The sequence below is a fragment of the Vipera ursinii genome (genome assembly GCF_947247035.1).
Source record: "Vipera ursinii genome assembly, chromosome: 2".
Taxonomy (NCBI): domain Eukaryota; kingdom Metazoa; phylum Chordata; class Lepidosauria; order Squamata; family Viperidae; genus Vipera; species Vipera ursinii.
In genome coordinates, this window is record NC_139513.1 from 153,038,853 (window position 1) to 153,064,920 (window position 26,068).

Sequence of the window (26,068 nt, forward strand, 5' to 3'; positions counted from 1 at the left end):
ACTTCTTTATTACATTCAGGCCCTTGCTGAGTTGTTAAAGCTGCCCAGGAAGTGACCTGTAGTTGGGTCCTTGTGATGGTATTAGCTTCCTTGAGAAAGGGGGTAGTTCTTCCTACAATGAAAAAGTGATGTATCCCCTCCTCAACAAGATCTTGCTGGTCCCAACAGTTCTGGACAGCTGCAGTCTAGTCTCCTAAAAAAAGGGACAGTTGTTGTAATGTCAGACATTGGAGGAAGCAAATGATCTGGATCCATTTCAATCAGGTTTCAAGCTAGAAGAAGTATGTAAACAGCATTGGTCATGCTTGTTGATGACATCTGGTGAAGGTGGGATGAGGTTGGCACATCCATCCTTGTGTTCCTTGATCTCTCATCTCTCATGGTTCTTCTTAACGTGGTCAGTTCTAGTTAGCGTTGACAGAAGGGAGAGAGGTTGAATCCACAGTCTCCCATTCATGGTGTGCCTCAGGATTCAATATTCTCACCCCTCCTCTTTAACCTCTACATGAAACCACTGGACGATTTCATCCATTGTTTGGGGGAATCTGATATGATCAGTATGCAGACAGTATCTAGCTATACATCTTGACTCTGGGTCATCCAGGTGATGGTGTTAATGTCATGACCCAGTGTTCAGAGGCTGTTTGGATTTGGATGCAGAGAAATAGACTCTGATTCAAATCTACTAAGACTGTGTGGCTGTGGTTATTTGGACTCCTGGATCTGAGGATTTTACATGTTTAATCTTGAATGGGGTTGCACTTGCCCATTTGTGACTCATGCTCCATTTGGAACTTATCCAAAACTTATAGCTCTTGCTCAAAGGGCAGGTAGCAGCTGTGATTGGGAGATCCTTTGCACTGGTCCATCTAGTACAGGGGTAGGCAACCTTGGCTCTTTTATGACTCGTGGACTTCAACTCCCAGAATTCCTGAGCCAGCATGGCTGGCTCAAGAATTCTAGGAGTTGAAGTCCACGAGTCATAAAAGAGCAAGGTTGCCTACCCCTGATCTAGTGCATCAGTTCATTCATTCATTCATTCATTCATTCATTCATTCATTCATTCATTCATTCATATAACTGGCCACTTTACAATTGCAACTGGGCAGTTACAAAGAGGTACAACCAAATAAAACAAAATAAGAAAAATATCTCCATAAACAGAGAGGGTGGTATGGTGTTTCCAAGGACCAGATTGCAACAGAGAGTGCACACCTCCTGTGTCCTGCAGGATGATGCTTTTTAAGACAGGGAATCTGGAGCATGCCTGTCCTGCTGGAGACAGACAGAAACAATTTAAGAGAGGCTCCACAAATAACCTGGTCCCATGCCAGTAGTGTCCATTCCTAGAGTAGACAGCCCTTCAGGCAGCCACTCACATCAGAGTCACTTCATGAATGAATTACTGCAATGCACTGCATATGGGGCTGTCCTCAAAGACCACTTGGAAGCTACAGCTGATCCAGTATGTAGTGACACACAGATATGGACTGGGACAATTTAGTGCAGCCAACTCATCATGGCCAACTTGCAGTGGGATAATTCACTGCAGGAGAAGTCAACAATTAAAGTATTTAAAGTAATTAAAGTATTTAAAGTAATTAAAAATAAATAAATTTTTGCCATTCACATTTCATTTTGTCCCTCCTTTTGCATCCTTTTTTTAATGATTCTATTCCACCATTTCTTCGATATTAGTGTAATTCTTGTCTTACGGCAAGTTGTCCCATGGTGAGTTGGCTGTGGCAAGTTGGCCGTGGCAAGTTAGTTATAATGAGTTGGCCACATCAAATTGGCTGTGCTGAATTGTCCTAGACCCCACAGATATGCCTGTGTGTCACTGCTGCTTTATGAGCTGTGTAGGTTACTACTTGGCTTCTAGGTTCAGTTCAAGGTGTTGTGGAATCACCTATAAAACCCTTCATGGCATAGGGCCAGGTTATTTGAGCAACTGCCTACTACCAATGCTCCCTGCCCAGTAATATCAACAGCAGTGATCTAATGCCATCTATCAGGACATACTGTAGATGTGCACCTTCTCTATCATGTGCCTGCCTTCTGGAATAGCCCCCTTCCCAAAAATCCATCTGAGTCCCATCTTGCAAGAGTTCCAAAAGTCCTTTAAAACCTGGCTTTGCTTGGGGCGTGGGTGGGCTGTTGAGACTTATTCCCCCATTTCCCCCCACCCCATGATTTCTGTTTGTTTTCATATTTATTTTCCTTTCTTTACTTTTAAAATGTAAATTGCTCAGATGAGCCTCTAAATCCAATCGGTTAAGCAATCTTGGTGGAAAGATTGCTGCAAGCACACATACATACATACCAAACACATTCTCACAGAGAGACACACTTATAGGCACTTGAAGGTTTTTCCAACAGTGAGAGACAAGAAAGTTTGAGTAAAGGAGAGTCCCGAGACATAGCGGTGAGTGCAGGAATTAGAGGAAAACTGCTTGACATTATTGATTGGTCAGAGCTATACTGGATGACTTAGTCTGTTCAGTATTATGATAGTATCAAAAACCCTTTTATGTATTATTTAGCAATGGATGGAGTTCCCAGGCTTTTTGAGAGAAGGGCAAATACCATCTCTTTTTGAAGGAAAAAGTTAAATCAGTTAAAATGTATCATTGTCCCACTGTGAGTTTTTAGCTTTTGTCCCCTAATAAAATTTTGCTGCTAGGATGGGAGATACTTAAATACCAGTGACTCCATTGAATTTGATCACATGCTCTTGGCTCTTTCCCTTCCTCTTGTTGATCCTCACAACAGTCCCACGAAGTAGGTTAAGAGAAAAGCAAGATGGGCAACATAGTGCTGCACGTTGCCATCGAATCTGCAGGACCTCCAAATACCATCTGGAGAACAATACAATGAAAAGATAATAATAAAATGGCAAAAAAGCTTGCAAAATTGCCACATCTCACATGAGATCTCACAAGGACCTGCACATAATTTCTAACATGATATGAGATTTAGTGGGCCTGTTAGATTTAGGTCATTTTTTTTAAAAAAATATTTTAATGCCTCAAAATTATTAGTAGCTTTCGAGGACCATAAACAAACTTCAAACAATCTTTGAATATAGAGGATGAATTTGTAATGGTATGAAGACCAGACACATCCACACACCCCAATTTTACTGTTATACTTTTACCAAAATTACTGGAGAGAAAAGCTTGCACACCCCAATATATTTCAAGGGTGACCACAGAAGGTGCTTCACCTGCCTTATATTAGAGCTGACATTTCACGTGGATTATATCTGATTTTATTACAAGCAATCAAGTTCATGATCAACCCAATCTTGGCATTTCATAGGTAGCAGGTTGACAGAATTCACATAATGACTGTATTGACATATTGCACCTAAATCTGCTTTAATTAGGGTCTTGCCAACATATTAAATCATTGAGTAATTGCAAATGCTGTAAAATACTTGGCTGACTTTATCAAACTGATTATGTGGTGCCAACAGTTAACATCCACATAGATATATTTTTATCTGTAATGATCTGTCCCTAACCTGGTCTTTCAGTGATGGTTTGTCAAGCTGAAAGACAATACTGTCTGATGCACAGAACACAGTGAGAAAGACGCAAGGCTGGAAAACGTTAAATATATTGAACCTGTTGTATCAAAACACCAGCTTGCAGGCTCTTCTAAGTAAGCAATACTTCACCATCTTTAATAAGACCACTTTCCTCCTAGGGAAGAAGTCAGGCCAGTATTAATGCTAACACATTTCCTATTTATTTATTAAGCTGGTATGGTGCCCAATCCATTCCAACTCACACCAGCTTGCAAGAACAATTAAAGTCTATGGAACACATAACAACAAAAAGCAATACAATTGCCACGGTAAAGATACTTCTAACTTCTTCTTTACTTCCTCTTTTACTGCTTCAGTTATCAAGGGAGATACAAATATATAAGATATTTCTATATCTGTTATAAACAATACTATAACATTTATGGTATATATAATACTGGTATTAAAACATCTATGGTAAACAATATAACAATTTAGTGAAATAACACTTTAAAAATATGTATTATTTTTTTTTGAAAAATCTAATACCATAATTGAAATTAGTAGTGTCATTACCAATAAATTATTATTTACGGTAATTGTAATTATTATCACTCCATCATGCAGACCCACACCTACACAGCCATACCTAAACCTACACAGCCACACACGCATACACCCAAACACGCATACTATTTTTCCTGGCTATTCTGCAAAGAGAGATATTATTGAAATTGGTGGAACTTATTTAATATGATTAGGCAGCAAGATTTAACTGTGTGTTAAGATCATAAGATGCTGGAACAAACCCGCTTTTCCACATTAATTCTTCAGAGGTTGCCTAGAGACCCACTAACAGGATGTAAAGAGGATAACCTGTCTAGTGCCCACATGCTGCCTTTCATTCAAGAGATAGCATACATCCACTGACAATAGAAGTCATTGATTGTAATAGGCCTGTCCTGTATGGATGTGTATAAAACCCACCTAAAATAGGAGCCTTTGTTGCATCTTCTGGCAACTCTATTCTTTAATAACTAGGTACTGTAAAGAAGGATTTTCTTTTATTAATCCTGGATCTCCCCGCATTTGTTTCAGTGTTTGATCTCGCATTCCAACATCATGAGCAAAGGGAAAAAAACTTTCCTCACTCCCAGTTTTCATGCTGTGTATCTTTTTCTGTACCTCTGTCACATCCACCTTACCCTGTTCCTTTGTAAGCCAAACAATGTCCTCAATGCTACAGTTTGTCTGCGGGTTGAGGTGAGAAAGCTGTTCTAAACTATTCCCTTTGATTGTATTTTTCTGCATCCCCCCCCAATAGGATTGGAAATAACCTCAATGCTTAGAAATAATGCTTGATGTTTGAGATGACTGAGTGAGATTAAAGATTTAAGGCTTCATGTCTCTCCTTGTCCTGGGAATGCTAATGAACAGGACACCCACAAGGAACAGTCAATTGCACTGGCTCAGTGGGTTAGGACGCTGAGCTTGTCGATCAGAAGGTCGGCAGTTTGGCGGGTCGAATCCCCTGTGCCGTATAACAGAGTGAGTGCCTGTTACTTGTCCCAGCTTCTGCCAACCTAGCAGTTCGAAAGCATGTAAAAATGCAAGTAGAAAAATAGAGACCACTACGGTGGGATGGTAACAGTGTTCTGTGTGCCTTTGGCATCTAGTCATGCCGGCCACATGACCACGGAGATGTCTTCGGACAAGCGCTGGCTCTACGGCTTTGAAACGGAGATGAGCACCGGCCCCTAGAGTTGGAAACGACTAGCACACATGTGCGGGAGAAGCTTTACCTTTACCTAAGAGCTATAGACTTTAAACAAGAAACTGGTGAAGAATTTCTCCTAATCATGTGGAAATAGCAGCTATAAAATGGTGCAGTCTCAGTATAGTTAAAGTGAGGCTAAAGTTTCTCAAGTCCAGCTTAGAATTGGCTTTGGGCAATGTTCCAACTTTTGGATCCATCTAATTGGCTGAGAGGGATGTTACATCATGACATTCTGAAGATCTATGACCTCTAGACTCCTGACTGACTTCAGCCAGGCTCATTCTTCTTATCATACCTTATTTTCAAAATATACTGAGATCACTTTATTTCTGTTCCTCACAGGAACAGACACAATATTAAAAATAAACACATTAACCTGAAAGATAGTTCATTTTTGTTTCATAAAACTAACAATAACAATAGTCAGTCAGTGCTGTATATTATGATTCAACGTTCAGTAGAGATTATGCAAAGCTAAAGCTAATGTTCAGAGTTACAATGGTAGTGGGAAAAAAAGACTTAAGACCATTTTTCATACTTAAGGCCATTGCAGCATCCCTATGGTCACGTGATTTATATTCGAATGCTGGACAACTGATTCACATTTATGAGGGTTGCAGTGTTGTGGGGTCATGTGATCACCTTTTGCAACCTTGTGACAAGCAAAGCCAATGGGGAAGCCCGATTCATTTAACCACCGTGTTACTAATTGAACAACTACAATGATTTGGTTAACAAGTATGACAAGAACTGTTGTAAAATGGGGCAAAAGTCAATAAATTTCTCACTTAGCAACATACATTTGGGGCTCACTTGTGATCATAAGTCTAGGACTACCTGCATTTCTGAACAATTCAGTAACATTAGAGAGGAAGAAATGGATATTAATTACTATTGGGATTCAATAAGCATTGTAAGCCTAATACAGTCATAGGAACAACAAATGGAAGATAAAGGTGCAGTTCAGGTATAAGAATCATTAATGTACAACCAATATAGTACTACCCAAACAGTACATATCCAATACAATAAGGCACTGGCACTGGGATGGTGGTGAGGGGGGTCAAAAAAGTCACAGAAGCAGGATTAAAGCCCTGCCATTTTGTATGTGTGTCAACATCCACACCCTCCCCCCCCTCAAAGTGTCAAGAGGTCTGATCATCTTTCTCCTGTTACATATGTAACGTCACATAGATGTTCCCTAAGCTGGCCTGAAGAACCAAGAAATAACCCACCATAAATGAGAGCAAGCTGCCTTTTCTGCTGATTCTGCGACTGTTCTTCTCCGGTTTCTCCACCCATCCCTTATGACATTCACGGGATCAAAAAACTGTGTGTGGCGTTCTGAGGAAAATCTCTGTAATTGTTATGTTTGTCTGCATAATTATCTGCCAAGCTTGAGGATTTTGTCCTGACTTGCTTCCTTTTTATTCCCACCAAGAGAACTTATAAAATCAAAAGGAAATAGAAAATCTCTTGGGAAACTGGACTATAATGCCGTTCCGTCACAACCAATTTCATCCCTGGGAACTGCTACAAGTCCTGTTTTGCAAATTTGCCAGCAACTGTTTAATAAGATAAACATTAGTGACTCAATAGCCAAAGAAGATTCAGAGACTCCCAGATCCAGTACCAAATTTCCATCGTTTGCAGGCATTATACAGCCAGTTGTTTTCTCTTCCAGCTCTTGACAACAATGCATCACTATGTAAATGAGCTGAATATTCGTTTTGCTCTTCATAAGTTATATCTATTGTACAAAATAATATTTATAGACACTGTGTACTTCAAAACTGTGTACAGTTCAGAAGTGCTTTGCATCCATATGAGCATTACAGCTCTTTGTTGTTCAAACAGCCTGATTCTTTTCAGGTTTTCACACAAATACAGAGAAAAGTCACTTTAGATCAGGGGTGTCAAACTGCCAGCCCATGGGCCCGATACATCACGGCGAAACCGCACCCACCCCATTGCCGGCAATGGAAAAAAAGTCACGATACATCACGACACGTCACGTGATGTTGCGAGTTTGACATCCCTGCTTTAGATTATTCAAGGAATTCATTCATTAAAAATAATGGCAGATTTACAGTAGCAGCTACAGCCTTTTTTAAAGTCCCAAAACATTTCTGGATGAATCTCAAAGTATGCAGACCCTCTAATGTACATAATAACATTGTTCCAGCAAGAAAAATGTCTGTCTGGCAGAACTGAGAAATATTACATGGCATATGAGGATTCAAACAGAGCTTCTATTGAATGAATATTGTATTATTTTGGAAGGAAGATGGAGAAGCAAAACAAGTGTAATTTCCATATTACTCTTCTGATGATATAATACTACCATTCATTCACACCTTCTTTCTAAGTATTTTTCTCTACCCTCATTTATTTATTTCAACATCTATGCAAAGTTAATTGCTTCCTATAACTAATTAGAGCAGCATTGTGGCCTAGTGGTGAGGACCTCCCATTCAGAAAGTTGAGAGTTCAATCCTAGGTAGTGACAGATGTTTCTCTCTCAGGGCGCAAAGAGAAAATATCTGCTGCAAACTCTGTGTAGGCGTCAGGAAGGGCATCCGGACAATACTCACTTCCATTGGGTCAAAGCACTTCCCAAATTATAAAGTAGAGTAATATGCCTAAAAATATTCAAAAACCAGGTGAGGGGGAAAAAACTTGACTAAAAGATACTGTTTTCAAATCTTTCCTAACTACTAGGCATTATTAACATTTGCCAGGTTTCCAGAGAAAAGCATTTCAGAGCTCAGGGCTGGCTATTCAAAAGGCCCAAAATCTTTCTAACTAGAGACAACTGAAGTTGCATCTCTCATACAAATCTTAATAAGGGTGGGAGCTATATAACTGAAGTCTGGCAGTCCCCTACCCTGAACAGAATGGGACAACTTACCACAGCCAACTCGCTGCAGCCATCTTGTTGGGGCCAACTCACCACGGCCAACTTGCCCTGGGACAACTTGCCGCAGGACAATTTAGCAATTGTATTTAATTATTTAAAATAAATAAACAAATATTTTTATTTTTGCCATTCACAGTTCATTCTGTCCCTCCTTTTGCACCCTTTCTTTAATTTTTCTATGTCACCATTCTTTTGATATTAGCGTAACTCTTGTTCCACAGCAAGTAGTCCTGTGGCGAGTTGTCCCGCAGTGAGTTGGCTGTGACAGGTTGGCCTTGCCAAGTTGTCCATGGTGAATTGGCTGCATGAGGGTACCATGGAGAATGATGTTACACATACAGCTGTACAAATAACAAATCAAGGGAGTGACCTGGTTAATTTTCCTACATTGGATTTACAAAAGAAGCTTGTGAAAGCTTTGAAGAATTTTGTGAGGAAAGAGCAAAGAAATGTGAAAATCAATCAAGTTCTGTGGCAAGAGTGTTAGAAGGAAGAATATAAATTTCATTTGGCTCTTTGAGCTCTCCGGCCCAGGCTGAGAATTTTTAACTGGAGTTTTTTTAATTTTAGGGATAATTTAATCTTTTTTAATTTGTTTTTAACTTTTGTACTGGTTGTTTTAAATACCCTGTAAACCGCCCTGAGTCCTTCGGGAAAGGGCGGTATATAAATCTAATAAAATAAATAAATAAATAAATCTATTTGATCAGGATTAAAATAGATATGTTATAGGATCCAATGTGGTATTCCAGTAGAGAGAAGTTCCCTTGAGGATGGGCTCCAGCAGAAATCCGAAAGCTCAGAAGACTAAACCTCTGGTCCTGGTGACTGAGCCAGATTGGATCCTGCAACATTATCCTGGGACCCGTACATTTTCCTTAATTGCTGATATGTTAGCTCTGGTAACTCTCAATGGACTTTTGCTGAAATCATGACTGAAACAACAAGGCTATATGGATTTATTTATATATAAGAGCTGGCATAGGGAAGAAGAGATGATTTACTGTATTGTAAGAGAAGGTGATAAATTATTAACATTATTTATACCTGTGATGAAGGGGAAAGTCACTTCTTTATATGTTTCTTTTCTTTTTCTTTACAATATTTTCTCTTTTTTCTGCACCTTCTATTTTTTTCTTTTATTTCTTTTAGCTTTTTATCATGAGGTGTTACCCCCTGTTGATAGGGCTCGCAACTTGGGCGTCCTCCTGGATTCACGGCTCAATTTTGAAGATCACATAGGAGCCGTGACCAGGGGGGCTTTTGCACAGGTTTGCCTGGTGCGGCAGTTGCGTCCCTATCTGGACCGGGACGCCCTACGCACAGTCACTCATGCGCTTGTGACCTCCCGTTTGGACTACTGTAACGCTCTCTACATGGGGCTGCCCTTGAAGACCACTCGGAGGCTTCAACTGGTGCAGAATGCGGCCGCGCGAGTTGTAATGGGGGTTTCCCGATACTCCCATGTAACACCTCTACTCCGCGAGCTGCATTGGCTTCCGGTTGCCCTCCGGGTGAAATTCAAGGTGCTGGTTATCACCTATAAAGCCCTACATGGCCTGGGTCCGGGATATTTGAGGGAACACTTGCTGCCGGCATCAAACGCCCTTCGCCCAGTGCGCTCCCACAGGGAGGGTCTGCTCAGGGTTCCGCCGGTGAGAGATTGCCGGCGGGTGACACCCAGGGATAGGGCCTTCTCAGTGGGAGCGCCTGCCCTCTGGAACCAGCTGCCGGTGGAGCTGAGGACTGCCCCCGACCTCCGATCATTCCGCCGGGGCCTGAAGACCTGGCTTTTTCAGCTCTCGGGCCCAGACTGAGGAAGAATTTTTAATTTGGGGTTTTTTAACTGACTACAGGGTTAATTTAATACTTTTTAATTTGTTCTTAATTTTTGTATTTTGGATTTTTAATTCCCTGTAAACCGCCCTGAGTCCTCAGGGAATAGGGCGGTATATAAATATAACTAAATAAATAAATAAATAAATCATTATAATCATTATTTTTCATAAAATTGCTATTAACAAAAATTATAGGAGGAGGCAGGGATTGCATTTCAACTCTTCATCCATCATGTTGCCAATGCGGATGCTTCTCCCCCTAAGCTGGTGGACACTTCTGAGGAGATCTGATGGGTACAAATTGCAAGGAGGAAGATTTTGGTTCAAGATGCATAGTGAAAACGGGCTTTCCTTTTCTAGGATTTTAAAGGAGAGGCAAGGCTTTCATCTTCAAATAAGTTGCAGTTGTTGGATTCTGCAACATTTACTAGGGGATGCTCCAAACTGCTGGTATCCTGACTCAAGATATAAAGCAGAAACAATAGAAGCTATAACAAGTCAGTTTTTCACAAGGAACGGCCAAACACCAGATCATATAAAATACCTACAAGCAAGCCTCTCTCATACAGTAAGGTAAAGGTAAAGGTTTCCCCGCACATGCGTGCTAGTCATTTCTGACTCCAGGGGCCGGTGCTCATCTCTGTTTCAAAGCCGAAGAGCCAGCGCTTGTCCTAGGACGTCTCCGTGGTCATGTGGCCAGCATGACTAGACGCCAAAGGCGCACGGAATGCTGTTACCTTCCCACTGTAGTGGTCCCTATTTTTCTACTTGCATTTTTACGTGCTTTCAAACTGCTAGGTTGGCAGAAGCTGGGATGAGTAACAGGCGCTCACTCTGCTACGCGGCACTCGGGATTCGACCCGCCAAACTGCTGACCTTCTGATTGAGAATCTCAGCGTCCTAACCCACTGAGTCACCGCGTCCCTCTCTCATACAGACAGGGCTACAAAAAAAAAATCCAGTTACAAGTAGTTCATTTAATGACTGTTCAAAGTTACAACATCATGTAAAAAGTGTCTTATGACTGTTTTGCATGCTTACAACCATGGCAGCATCCCCCATGGACATATGATCCAAATTCAGATGTGTGGCAACTGACTCATATTTACGATGATTGCAGTGTTCTGGGGACAAGCAAAGTCAATGGGGAAGTTAGATTCACTTAACAGCCGTGTTACTAACTTAACAACTGCAGTGATTCACTTAACAACTGTGGCAAGAAAGGTTGTAAAATGGGGCAAAACTCACATAACAAATGTCTCACTTAGCAACAGAAATTTTGGGCTCAATTGTGGTCGTAAGTCAAGGACTGCCTATATTACAGGCAGCTGTGTAATCAGTCTTTGCTGAGTCAGTCCCACTTAACAGCTTATCCTCACAGGGTGCAGATTCTTTCACAAGGCAAGCAGAAGAATGCAGAATTAATGATCTCTTGAAAGTTTTTCAGGCCTAAGATCCTAAGCACCTTCTTTGGTTTGACCCTCACTTTTGACAAAATGAACTGAACATGAATCGATGAGGAAAAGATGTTTCCCAGACCATCCCTTCCTCTGCAAGGTTCTTATCATGCCTTCCTTAATGATCTTTTAACATTTTTTAAAATGATTTTTTTAAAGACAGTTTAGTGAAGCGGTGAAGGTGCTGGCTTAGAAACCAGGATACTGTGAGTTCTATTTTTGCACTAGGCCTGGAAGCCGGCTGAGTGGGTCAGTCACTCTTTCCTAGTCCAGCCCAGCTCATAGGCTTGTTTTGGTTGAGGAGAAAAAGAGATGGAAGGAGTATTAGGAATGTCTACCTCCTTGAGTTACTTCTAAAGCAGGGGTAGGCAACCTTGGCTCTTTTATGACTTGTGGACTTCAACTCCCAGAATTCCTGAGCCAGGATGGCTCAGCTTGGAAACTGTTGTGTACTGGGTTTGTTGCTTGAGAGAAGAGACGAGGCGAGTGAGTTCAGTCAGGAACATTCTTTATTTGCTTGTAGGAACCGAACTGGGGAACAGGGCTGTGAATGCAACTATTTATACCCTGGCCTCTAGGTGATGGCCAATAGGTTTAAAGCAACCCATCGCCACCCTAGAGGCAGCCAATGGCGGCGTTGGAGACGGGTTGTCTGAGGAGCTGGGAGCCATTAGCCAGCTCCCTGCTTAAGCAACCTTCCAGCATTCAAACCCATGTGGTACACTCAGTAAAACAAGCCCAATACCTTACAGAAACCTCTCCCTTTTCCCCTCAGCGTGGCTGGCTCAGGAATTCTAGGAGTTGAAGTCCATGAGTCATAAAAGAGCCAAGGTTACCTACCCCTGTTCTAAAGTATGTATTACTTACAAGGTAATTAAGGTGGGATAAAAATCTTAGAAATAAATAAATAAATAAGATGTGCCTTGACCTTCTCTGAAGATGCTTCAGCTCCCTTTTTGCAGAAAATTATGACTCTCCAATCCAAAAGCAGTGATAATATAAAGGGCACTTTCTTTCATTTTTAGCCAATTTATTAGAAGCAGAGAACACTCACCCTTCAAGATAAAAGAAAGAAAGGCGAGGAGAAGCATGTTAAATTAAAAAGCTTAGGAATCTCATATAAGCAGTCAGCAAATTTGCAATGCAATCACACTTCCCCTGATGTAAAACCCCTTTGTTCTGAACCAGCCCTCTTCTAACAAACCCCTTATCAGAAAGAAGAGACTGGAGAGCGTCCAAGGCTAAAAGGCTTCTGCCAAGATTTAATTACGCAGTTAACAAAAACACTAGAGCTTGTCTTCTCAAGCGGAAAAGTTGCTTTCAGCAACCAGCCCCTCCCCAAACACTCCTTTTATAGAGAGCTCAGGGCGTGGTCTCCCTGTGCCTCCTCCCGAGGAGTCCCATAGCCTTTCTTTGTTTGTTCCTGCTCGACTGCCTCCTGCGTCGGGCGTCCTTGAACAGGGCCAGCTGTGGGTCATCATCCCCCGCACTCTCGGGCTCACGCAGCTGAGAAGAGGTCCCCGGCTGAGGACTCTGCAAAGCCTCCAAACCATCATCAGCCGGTTCGTCTCCCTCCTCCCCCTCATCTGAGTCCTCCGATACGTCGGAGCCGGCTGTCGGACCCACAGGCTGGCCCTGAGTCACAACACCCTTTTTGTTCTGGGTGGCCCATGCCCAATCATGTCTTCAGCGGATTATAACGATAATGATAATTATATATCGTCGTTATAGCATGATGATATCATGAAAATGCCTGTTTCGGTACTTTGGAGGCGGGGAAACACATATAAGCTTTCAGACGTACTGCAATTCCTAACTACATGGAAAGAAAGAGAGGGAGATTCACAAGTATTATGTCTGAAAGGTTGAACTTTCACTACATTTATTTCTCTTGTTATTTTCTTGCCATGCACAGATAGTCCTCGGATTAGGAGGGCAATTGGATCAGCACTGCCATCGCTAAGTTGAGCCTTGGTGGAGCAGTGGGCTAATGCCTCCTTAAGTAATTGCTGCCTGCAATTAGTGCAGGTTCGAGTCCCACCAGGCTCAAGATTGACTCAGCCTTCCATCCTTCCGAGATAGGTAAAATGAGGACCCAGATTGTTGGGGGCAATAAGCTGACTTTGTAAAAATGCCGCTGGGGGCCCCCGAAAGCCCTAATAAGCAGGCATATACATAGAATGAAGGCTATTGCTAAGCACATTGATTTGTGCTTCTTAGATTGTAAGCTGCCCTGAGTCTTCGGAGAAAGGCGGGATATAAATGGGATAAAAATAAATAAATAAATGGTAAGTGATTGTTGTAAAACATAATGCCACATGACTGCTTTGCTTAGTGATGGCAATCCAGGCAGTCCCAGTTTCCACTTTCCCCAAGATATGTGGGTTATTAAGCAGGAAGGGCCTGGAATCCCAGGCATGGTGTGCAGGAGATAAGAAGTCCTGGGAAACCACAAGTGAGTTGGGAGAGGGAGTGCAGTGAATTCAGGGAGGCCAAGGAGAGGAGGCTGTGGGCCAGTGTTAGCATGTTAGCAAGAAGGCTGAGGGAAGGAGAGTGCAGTGCAGTGCAAGCATGCATGAGTGCGGAGAAACAAAAGGAAGAAGGTGCGAACATGTACAAATCCCGGGAGGCTGAGGGAAGGAGGGTGAGCACATTTGAGTGCAGGGAATCTAAGGGAAGGAGGGCATGGAAAGAGGGAAGGAGGATGTGGCAGTGAAAGCCCATTTGAGCTCAGGGAGGCTGAGGGAAGGAGGGCATGGTATTGCAAGTAGGTGCAAGCATGAGGAGGTTGAGGGAAGAAGGGCCCAACAAGGTATGTAGGAAGACTTACCAGAGCAAATTGCAACTTTCGCTGGCAGCTTTCCCATTGACTTTGCTTGCGAGAAGCCAGCAAGGAAGGTCCCAAATGGTGGTCATTTAACTGCAGGAGATTGCAACCGTCGTACGTACTGTATGAGATGGTTGCTAAGCATCCCAGTTCCAATCACAGGACTGCAGGGTTGCAGCAATGATTAGACCTTTCCAGGACTGGTCGTAAGTTCCACTCTTTCACTGTTGACACAATTTCAAATGGTCGCAGAATGAGTGATCACTAAGGGAGGACTACTTGTATAAGCATATAGACCAATTTGACTGGAAACCTGGGAAGCTTTGATAACCCCTTGCCCCTAAGAAGAACAAGAGGTAGAAGTTGCAGGTCATTCCAGTCTCCTCCAGGGAAGTCAGGAAAACTAAAGTGATCAGCCAGGTGTTTGAGAAGGGAGATTTCTGTTGGAACCCCTCAACTTTCCAATGTGGGTTTTCTCAAACAACAACAACAACAAAGTTGGAAGGGACATTGGAGGTCTTCTAGTTCAACCCCCTGCTCAGGCAGGAAACCCTATACCATTTCAGAATAATGGCTGTCCAGCTTCCAGCTTCTAGAGGCAGGTTGTTCCACTGATTAATTGTTCTCATTGTCAGGAAATTTCTCCTTAGTTCTAGGTTGCTTCTCTCTGATTAGTTTTCATCTATTGCTCCTTGTCCGGCCTTCTGGTGCTTTAGAGAGTAGCTTGACTCCCTCTTCTTTGTGGCAGCCCCTAAGATATTGGAAGACCGCTATCATGTCCCCACTCGTCCTTCTTTTCATTAATCTAAATATACCAATTCCAGCAACCATTCCTCATGTTTTAGCCTCCAGTGCCCTGATCATCTTTGTTACTCTTCTTTGTACTCTTTCTAGAGTCTCAACATCTTTTTTTACATTGTGGTGACCAAAATTGGATGCAGTATTCCAAGTGTGGCCTTACCAAGGCATTGTAAAGTGGTATAAACACTTCACATGATCTTGATTCTATCCTTCTGTTAATGTAGCCTGGCACTGTGCTGTCTTTTTTGGCAGCTGCAGCACACTGCTGGCTCATATTGAAGTGATTGTCCACTAGGACTCAGAGATCCCTCTCGTTAATATTTTTTTTATTGAAAAGTTTTACAATACATTTTTTTTAAAAGACAAAACCCCTCCCAACCCCCTCCCCTCTTCTCAACCCTCGCCAACATATCCCTCCCTTCCCCCTCCCCCCTCCCCGACTTCCCAGAGCTCAATACAGGGTATAAAAATACAAGCAATCATAGTCTACCTTATGCCAACAATAAAATATTACGGTAAATCTATCGCACTTTAACTCTTATAAAATAACTACAAGCAATTTAAATATCACATCAATACTTATTCAAATGCTAGATGAAATTTTTTAGTCCCATATTTATTCTGGATATAATCAATCCATCTTCTCCACTCCACAATATATCTTTGTTGCGACTGGTCCTTCAAGTACGCAGAGATCTTTGCCATTTCCGCCAGGTTGGAAAGTTTTAAAGTCCATTCTTCTACAGTCGGCAGTTCTTCCTTCTTCCAATATTGCGCTACTAAAAGTCTCGCTGCCGTAATTAAGTTCAACATCAGCTTAGTGTCCACAACAGTAGTATCAATAATAGTGCCCAGTAAAAACAGTTGCGGACAAAACTTTATCCTTTTCTTGAATATCTTTTGCATGTTCCACCAAATTTTAATCCAAAAAGCTTTAACCTTTTTACAGGTCCACCATATATGAAAATACGTTGCATCTTCACCGCCACACCTCCAACATTTGGGCTGACAGTTCGGATACATACTTGCTAATTTTTTAGGATCTAAGTGCCACCTATAAAACATTTTATAAAAGTTCTCTTATGTTTTGAGCCTGCGTAAATTTTACATTTTTCACCCAAATCTTTTCCCAAGTATCCATTGTAATGACTTCTTGAAAATTCTGAGCCCACTTTATCATACAGTCTTTAACAAGTTCTGTCTCTGAATCAATTTCTATCAATGCAAGATACGGTATATCCTTTTAATATTTGCTTGACCTTGATCTCTAATTTGCTTTACCAGATTTTCATCAATCATTGAAAAACCAATTTTCTGATCTTCCTTCCACCTGGCCTGTAGTTGCCCATACTGAAACCAAGTTTGTACAATCTTTTCTTCTCTTAAAATATTATATGGCTTTAATTGGGAGCCCGGTGCGGCTGCAGCATGGCAGACACGACCTCCCAGGTGCTGCTGGGCTCCGGCTTCACGGTGCTCTCACAGCCGCTTATGTGGGATATGAATCGCTCCCTCCAACTCTGGGAAGAAATATTTTTGGTCGGCATGTCTATCAACTGCCTGGTCTGTTTGCTTATGCAAAACACATTATGAAGATTGATGGGAGGGCTGGACTCTTCAAAGGTTTGGCTCCTAGACTCTGCTCAGGAGCCATTGGCACTGTAGTACACAGTAAAGTTTTACAGCAATGCCAGAATGCTGACCAAAGTGAGGAATTAGGGAATACTCACAAAGAATCCGGATCCTCTCTGGATCAAGTCATTAAAGAGACCTCTCAAGAGATGATTGCACGTTCTGCTGCTACACTAGTCACCCATCCATTTCATGTGATCACCTTGAGGTGTATGGTGCAATTCATTGGCAGAGAGACCAAGTACAGCGGAGTGTTTAGCTCTTTTGTCACCATTTACCGGGAAGAGGGCATCTTTGGATTTTTTGCGGGCCTGATTCCCCGCCTGCTCGGAGATATCCTATCCTTGTGGCTTTGTAATATGCTGGCCTACCTCATCAATACCTATGCACTGGAGAATGGGGTCTCCACCATGACTGAGATGAAGGGTTACTCTCAGGCTGTCACCTCATTCTTTACCGGTATGCTAACCTACCCCTTCACACTTGTTTCAAACCTGATGGCCATTAATAGCTGTGGGCTCGCTGCTGGCCTCCCACCTTATGCACCAGTGTATACCTCCTGGTTACACTGCTGGAGCCAGCTGCATCGGGAGGGCAACATAGAATGAAGGCTACTGCTAAGCTTGTAAGCCGCCCTGAGTCTTTGGAGAAGGACGGGATATAAATGGAATTTTAAAAAAAAACATGAGCCGAGGCAACAGCCTGTTTTTCCGGAAGGTACCTGCAGGAAAACGATACGTGTGGGAAGAGAAGAGATTTCAATGAGTCCACAGCCTTTTGTGGCTGCTCCAGATACACAGAATGATGGCAGTGTGTTGATTTCTATATGGCTTTAATTGCCATACATTCCTTTCCAAACTTAAAATTTCCTTATATGTAGTCACATCATGTTTAAACCCAACACTTATATTTTCTATTGCATGTTTCGGTATTGCCCATATAGGTATCTTATAATTTAACTTATGTCTATACTTTTTCCAAACTCGCAACAGAGCATACCTTAAAATATGTACCTTGAACACATTATCCACCTTCTTATCATACAATAAATATGCATGCCAACCAAATAACAAATCATGGCCTTCAAGATTTAGTAATCTCACTTGTGTTAAATTAAACCAATCACTTATCGCTGACAAAGCAGCAGCTTCATAGTATAATTTAAAATTAGGCATTTTAAGACCACCTCTCTCACGCGTATCCTGCATAATCTTAAATTTAACTCGTGGCCTTTTCCCTGCCCAAACAAATTTATTAATACCTTTTTGCCATTCCTCCAAGTTTGAATCCTTTTTAAGTATAGGTATCATTTGAAATAAGAATAAAAATTTTGGCAAAACATTCATTTTCACAGCTGCAATTCTTCCCAATAAAGATAATTGTAGTTTTTTCCAGCTATCCAATTCTTTTTGAACTTTTCCCCATAACTTTTCATAATTATTTTTATATAACTTTACATTTGAGGGTGACAAATATATCCCCAAATATTTAACCCTTTTAACTATTTCAAATCCCGTTAGCTCTTCTAAAACAGCCTTTTGTGATACTGTCATATTCTTAGACAACATTTTAGTTTTTTGTATGTTAACCTTGAATCCAGAAACTTTCCCATATTGCGTTATTATCTCCATCAGTTCTACAACTGAGTCTTCAGGCTGAGTTACTGTAACAACCAGATCGTCTGCAAACGCCCTCAATCTGTAATCCTGATCTCTAATTTGAATTCCCTTAATTTTATCCGAACCCCATATTTTAATCAATAATATCTCCAATGTTAAAACAAATAATAAGGGTGACAACGGGCACCCCTGCCTTGTACCCTTTTCAATGTTACATACTTCTGTCAAACTATTATTGACCCCCCTCGTTAATATTGAGTAAGGTACCACCTATACTATACCTCTGCATTTGGTTTTTCTTGCCTAAATGTAGAACCTTACTTTTTTCACCATTGAATTTCATTTTATTAGATAGCACCCAGTGTTCAAGACTGTTAAGATTCTTCTGTATCTTATGCCTATCTTCTGGAATATTGGCTATTCCTGCCAGTTTGATGTCGTCTGCAAATTTGATGAGTTCCCCATCTATCCCCTCATTCAAATCATTGATGAAGATGTTGAAGAGCACTGGGCCCAGAACAGAGCACTGGGCCCAGAACAGAGCACTGGGGCACCCCACTACACGCTTCCCTCCATGTAGATGTGGTTCCACTGAGGACCACATGCTGAGTACAGCCGGTCAGTAGAGAAAGTAAGGTGAGAATTATCAATTTAGCATTTCTGAACAACTCTTCTATTGGCAACAAGGCATCAGAAAGCAGCTGTGCTTTGTTTTTTGAAGCAGCCATTGTTATTTATAAGTTTTCCAAACTCTTGTGGGTCTTACATATTGGTTTCCTAATGATTATATACACAATTGGCCATAGGTATCACAAATACCCGGTGCCCTTCCTCTCCCATATCTTAAGCCACCTGGAGGGGGACATGTGAGCAAGTCATAAAGGTGGGGAGCAGGGCCACAGGTTGTCATTCCAGCATCATGGTTTCTCACCAGCTTTCTACCTGACCTACATATACCATGGCTTTTAGGTTTCAGGCAGTGGAGGGATTCAAATATATGAACAGCCGGTTCTCTGTGTTGATGCCGCTTCCGGAAGTCCATTCTGGGCCTGGGCAACAAAAAATTAGTTACTGGTTCTGCCGAAGTGGTGCAAACCAGCTGAATCCCACCACTGGTTTCAGGTATTTCACAAACATACTTTATTACACTTAAAAGTGCCACATATTAAAGTGCTTATTCTCCTCTCCCTTTGTATACATGAATGAAACAAAACTTGTACTCAGCACAGGGATGTTTCAAGGTTGGGGCCTGGGTTTAATCTCCTTTTCCTGCCTATGCCAGTAGTCTGCAGCTTTGATCATGCAAGTTGTTTGCTTACTTCAGGAACTCATGGGCAATTTTGCCAAATCCCTAACATGCTGAGAAAGCAGAAAGCAATAAATCTGCAGAAAGGAAGACAGCTTGCCATGGAACATTTATAGCAGAGGAGGGCAATCATCTCAGCCCCAAGAACCACAAGCAGTGTTGGATGGTGGTTCATGCATGGCCCTAATAAAAAAAGTGTTACAATCCCGGGACTTTGCCCAAAGCACTTTTGACAATATCTTGAAAAAAAAATGTAAGTTGGAACATCTCCAGTATTTTCAGGTCTAGCAAGCAAGTTGATAACCATAGCTAAATAGGTTAGAGTTGCAGATTATCTGTACCTACCAGTATTTTGCAATTAGATTGCATAGTTTCTTTTCCCGTGAATCATGATTGTAAAATGACATTTGGTCATAAAATTTAAAAGGTGCTATACCCTGAACATGGCACCGAGGAACATATTTATTCTTTTTCTATTTGTTTGTGTGTACTCTATAGATTTGGCAAGAGGAAAATAATTTCAGGCAACAGATTATTAATCCATATGTAGTACATATATATGGATTAGTCTTAGTGTTTACAGTACATTTAAAAAAGAAAAAAAGCCTCATAGATAGCTAAGAGCTATTTCCTCATGTGTGTTTTATCTCAGAACACTTGATTACAAAATCAGGATCCCTCTTATCTTGAATATGGATAAATTTCAGAATACACTGAAGTATATCATGGACTGAAAGTGACTGAAATTAGTTGAAGCAAATGACGAAGACACATAGACAGTACATTATTTTGATACAGCGGTATTTGTACAATATAGCCTAAAGACTGCTAACACTCTAAACACATTAGATGTTGAAATAACTTAAACCACTGAAGATAAAAGACTGTAAAATATTGTTGTGATTCCGTGCCAGCCTGTGATCCCGGCAGCTGATTCCGGGGAATCAGAAGAGGAGAAGGAGGGGCCTGGGGAGCCATCAGAGTCGGAGGAAGGCTCTGATGAGTTACAAGACTTACAAAGTGAGGAAGAACCTGGCCCCTCCACTCGTGATCAAGCTGAAAGCCACCTGTGCTGGGAGACTGAGTCAGACTCAGAGGAAGCACAGCTGGAAGACCTCAGAGATGCAGGTAAACATAGACAGGTCACACGAGTAAATCAAAGGGAGGCAATGGGGCGACTCCAGGGGAGAAGGAGAAAGCAGTGCGAAGCCACGCCTTGTGGGCAGGGCTGGTTGCTGGAGGCAACCATTTGCAAAGAACTTCTGTGTCAAGAGTTGATGGTCTGTTTATTTTACCAATGAGTTATTTCCTGTTTTGGCTTGTGCTCTGTTTTGTTTTGGACAAAGTCTGTAACTCAAATAAAAAAGGGTTTATTTTTCCAGTCTACTGTTAAAAGAGGGGTTGCCTTGTGAAGTAACAAGGACATACGTAGGCTGGGACAGAACAAATATTATATTGGTGTTAATTATGATTTAAAATATCAATATTAAAGACCATCAGATTATTTACCTTTTTTATCCAGAACTGAATAAAAAATGCTGCAGGTTACATTAAAGTATTTGTTTTAGAATAAACATTTTTGTCTTAAGCTGATAATTTGGTATTGATATTGTATTGATTGTATTGATAGGTAAAGGTAAAGGTTCCCCCGTACATCTGTGCTAGTTGTTTCTGACTCTAGAGGCCGGTGCTCATCTCCATTTCAAAGCCGAAGAGCCAGCGCTTGTCCAAGGACGTCTCCGTGGTCATGTGGCCGGCATGACTAGACGCCAAAGGCGCATGGAACGCTGTTATCTTCCCACCGTAGTGGTCCCTATTTTTCTACTGGCATTTTTACGTGCTTTCGAACTGCTAGGTTGGCAGAAGCTGGGATGAGTAACAGGCGCTCACTCTGTTACGCGGCACTCGGGATTTGACCCATCAAACTGCTGACCTTCTGATCGACAAGCTCAGCGTCCTAACCCACTGAGCCACTGTGTCCTTTACCTTTATTGTATTGATACTGAATATTAATGTCCATGTTGAGAAGAAAAGATTAAGAAAGCAAAATTGACAATTAAAAAATTAGAAAACAAAAAGGAGAAAATGAAGAAAAAAAGGAAAAAGAAACTGCTGGCCCATGGGCTGGATGTGTCATGGCAAAACCGCGCCCACCTCATTGCTGGCAATGGAAAAAAGTTGCGATACGTCATGACACGTCATGTGATATTGTGAGTTTGACACCCCTGATATAGGTTCTCCTGCTTGAGCTGGGGGGGCTGGAGTAGAAGAACTCCAAGTAGTGGTGGGATTCAGCCGGGTTGCACCACTTTGGCAGAACTGGTAGCTAATTTTTTGTTGCGCAGGCCCAGAATGGACTTCCAGAAGTGGCATCCACACAGAAAACCAGTTGTTCAGATATTTGAATCCCACCAATGCCTCCAAGGTCCCTTCCAGCTCTATTCTATTCTACTGTGTTTTATTTCTGAATATTTCTCTGGTCCTTTTTTATCTTAAAGAGACAGGAATATTTCCTTTTGTCTCTTCTATTTACTCTCTATGATTGGAAAAAAATATTTCAATACTTCCTGCTGTTAGATGTTTGTGCAACAGTTTATCCTTGAGAGGGATTATCTATGTTTTTGGATTACACTAAAAATGCAAACAGCAAAGGTTTTCTTGGAAACTTTCAAAAGAAGAATGCTTCTTAACCTGCAAGCTTTTTTGAATATTTAGATCAGGGGTCTTCAAACATGGCCCTTTTATGACTTGTGGACTTCAACTCCCAGAATTCCTCAGCCAGTGTGCGTGGCTGAGGAATTCTGGGAGTTGAAGTCCACAAGTCATAAAAGGGCCAATTTAATTTAATTTAATTTAATTTAATAATATTTGTATACCGCCCTTCTCCCTGAGGACTCAGGGCGGTTCACAGGGCAGAATAAAATACTAAATACAAACATTAAAAAGAGATTAAATGATTGCCCAAGTTAAAACAATTGGAATAGAATTCTAAAACACCAAGTTAAAATTAAGACACCAAAAATAAAAAACCCCACCAATCCCCATCAGGCTAGGCCGGCTTGAACAAACAGAAACGTCTTGAGATCGCGACGAAAGGAGCGAAGATCAGGCGCCATCCGGAGCTCTACCGGTAGCTGATTCCACAGCTCCGGGGCGCCTACAGAGAAGGATCTCCCCCTGGGGGCCACCAATCGACATTCTCTGATCGGTGGCACCCTGAGGAGGCCCTCTCTGTGGGAACGCACAGGGCGCAGGGAGCTTGATGCCGGCAGCAGATGTTCCCTAAGGTACTCCGGCCCCATGCCATGGAGGGCTTTAAACACCGTTACCAGTACCTTGAATCTCACCCGGAAGACAACTGGCAACCAATGCAGCTCACGGAGCAGAGGTGTAACGTGGGCGTATCGGGAGACTCCCAACACAACTCTCGCGGCTGCATTCTGTACCAGTTGGAGCCTCCGGGTGGTCCTCAAGGGCAGCCCCATGTAGAGAGCGTTGCAGTAGTCCAGACGAGAGGACACGAGCGCATGAGTGACCGTGCACAAATCATCCCGGCTAAGATAGGGCCGCAACTGGCGCACCAGGCGAACCTGGGCGAAGGCCCCCCTAGTCACAGCTCCTATATGGTCTTCCAAGGTGAGCCGTGAATCTAGGAGGACTCCCAAGTTGCGAGCCCTATCTACGGGGGGTAATAGTTCACCCCCCATAGTCAGAGGTGGAATATCCGAATAAACCCGGGATGAAGGTATGCAAAGCCACTCAGTCTTGTCGGGGTTGAGTTGAAGTCTGTTCCTCCCCATCCAGACCCGAACCGCCTCCAGGCAACGGGACATCACGTTGAGGGCATCACTGGGGTGGTTTGGGGTCGAAAGGAAAAGTTGGGTATCATCAGCGTACTGATGATACCCAACTCCAAAGCCACCAATGATCTCACCCAGCGGTTTCATGTAGATGTTGAACAGGAGAGGCGAGAGGACCGACCCCTGAGGAACTCCACAAATGAGAGACCTCGCGGTCGACCTCTGCCCCCCTGCCAACACCGACTGCGAACGTCCCTGGAGATAGGAGGAGAACCACTGTAAGACTGTGCCTCCCACTCCCAGTCCCCTGAGACGCCGCAGCAAGATACCATGGTCGATGGTATCGAAAGCCGCCGAGAGGTCTAATAGGACTAGAACAGAGGAATATCCCCTGTCCCGAGCCCTCCAGAGATCATTCACCAGCGCGACCAATGCCGTCTCCGTGCTGTGCCCGGGCCTGAAACCCGATTGGTACGGGTCCAGATAATCCGCTTCATCCAGGACCAGAGGGAGCTGATGCGCCACCACACTCTCAACAACCTTCGCAAGAAAGCGAAGGTTGGAGACAGGACGAAAGTTGATCAATACAGCTGGGTCAAAGGCAGGCCTCTTGAGGAGAGGCCTCACCACCGCCTCTTTCAAGACGGCGGGGAAGCTACCCTCACTCAGAGAAGCCGATATAACTGCCTGGAACCAGCTGCGTGTCCTCTCCCGGGCTGCATAGACCAGCCAGGAAGGGCACGGGTCCAATAAACATGTGGTGGTGCTCAGCCTCCCCATGATCCTGTCCACTTCCTCCGGAGTCACAGAGTCAAACTCCTCCCAGGTGATATCGACAAGACCGCCCATGTCCTGATCGTCAGACTGCCCAGTCAGAGTCCAGACCGGTCCGAATCCGAGCGAGTCTGAAGACCCCTGATTTAGATAATATGTTCAATAAAGTAACAACAATCAGAATTTCATTTTTAATGTGTGCCAGTGTGTACACAGAAAAAATGACAATGAAGGTTATCTTATCTTATCTAACTTAGCAAATCCCAAAAGCCAGCAATATCTCCAAATCCCTGAAATTCATGAAGATTTGCAATTAATTTTCTTACCCATTTAAGCCTTCACCCTCTCACATTCCTTTGATACCAGGATTTTGCCTCAGTTCTCCTTCAGTTGGCTATATCTTCATATTGACCTCAGCAACGATGCTTGTCATACCCAAGTTTCGGTTGTTGTCCATTTGAAGAATGACTGAGATATCAGAAATTTGTGTTTGCAACTGAGCTAGTTCCTAAAGAAAACCACAATGGGAGAAAGAGGACTCACCAGGTGAGAAAAATATGACAATCTTTATCTCAGCCAGGAAGTGTTCTTGGAAACAAAAAGATTCTGCAAAAAGTTGGGGATCAGATTTTGGAGTGATAAAAAATAGCTACTTGTTTTTAATGTAGATAACACGATTCTTCAACGTACTTGGTTATTATTTACTAAATATTGAAACCAGATTTAATACTTTGTGTTTGTACTATTTCTTTTTCATCAGGGAAGTCTTCCTAGCCTGGTATACTCCAGATGTGTTAGATTTAACTTCCATAAGCCTACACCAACAGGGCCAGTAGGAGTTGAACCAACTTTTTCTCTCCCCCAAATAGCAGGTGGCAAAAAAGAGACACACCTCTCATATTGAAGATTTAAACTGGTCTTTTTTTGCAGAAAATTTGTGAACTACCCGATGTCAACGCTGTAACGTTGGATGTTCCTGCTCTGACAACTGATGGAAATTGCAGCCATTTTTACTTTGCTTTTAACCTGCTTTTTCTTCTGTTTAGAAATTAGATGTTGAAGGGGGGGATGGGGTGAATGCTTGAGCTCAGCTATCTGTAATAACAATGCAGCTCCGTGGGAAATTCAAGGACACAAACCGATAACGTTTTGGTGGGCTGAGGAGCCGGGAAGAGAGCCCAAGCTCCTGGCTAATTGGAGAATGTGATTTATGACTGCTTTGTGGGGGTGGGACTTGCATACTGTTACTTTGTATCTGGGGGAAGGGAATCTAGTTTTGGGTTCAACTATGTAGTGCCGATACTTTGTTTCCTGAATAAAATGTTCTTTGAGGAAGAATTCTTTCCTTGAAGTTCTTTTGATAGGTTTCATCTATCGGAACCATGACACCCGCACAGGAAATTTTTCTAAACTCAACTACTTATAAATTCAGTACTAGTAGTGGGAACTTACAGTACTAGTCATAGCTGATTCAGTGCTGTTGCTTCAGCTCTGCCAGACTGTTGCTGCAGTCATGAGATACTCATTTTTAACATTCCATGACAGTTTCCCAGCCGCTCTCACAATCTTGCTCCTTCTCCCACCCAACTTCAGCCACTTATCTATCTCCTGGGAAGGGAAGGAAGGAGCAGGGAAGGAGCATCGTTCCTGGTCCAGACTGGCCCCTGTATGCACCCTCAACCCACATCCCCTCCTCATGTGCCTTCCCAACACATGTACCATAGTACACCATCCCTGATCCACATGCACTACATTTCTCTGACCCACATGGCATCTCTTGGGCAA

General features: G+C 42.5%; 1 protein-coding gene across 1 annotated transcript; it reads left to right on the plus strand.

Annotated features, from left to right (window-relative positions):
- Positions 1–16,580: 16,580 nt before the first annotated feature.
- LOC310633254 (mitochondrial carrier homolog 2-like) lies at positions 16,581–17,612 on the plus strand (the record flags this gene model as incomplete). The annotated part of the gene is given in 3 exon segments (XM_083350940.1): positions 16,581–16,644; positions 16,647–17,388; positions 17,474–17,612. Coding segments are annotated over 3 exon segments (882 nt in total). The 3' UTR covers positions 17,550–17,612.
- Positions 17,613–26,068: the final 8,456 nt, after the last annotated feature.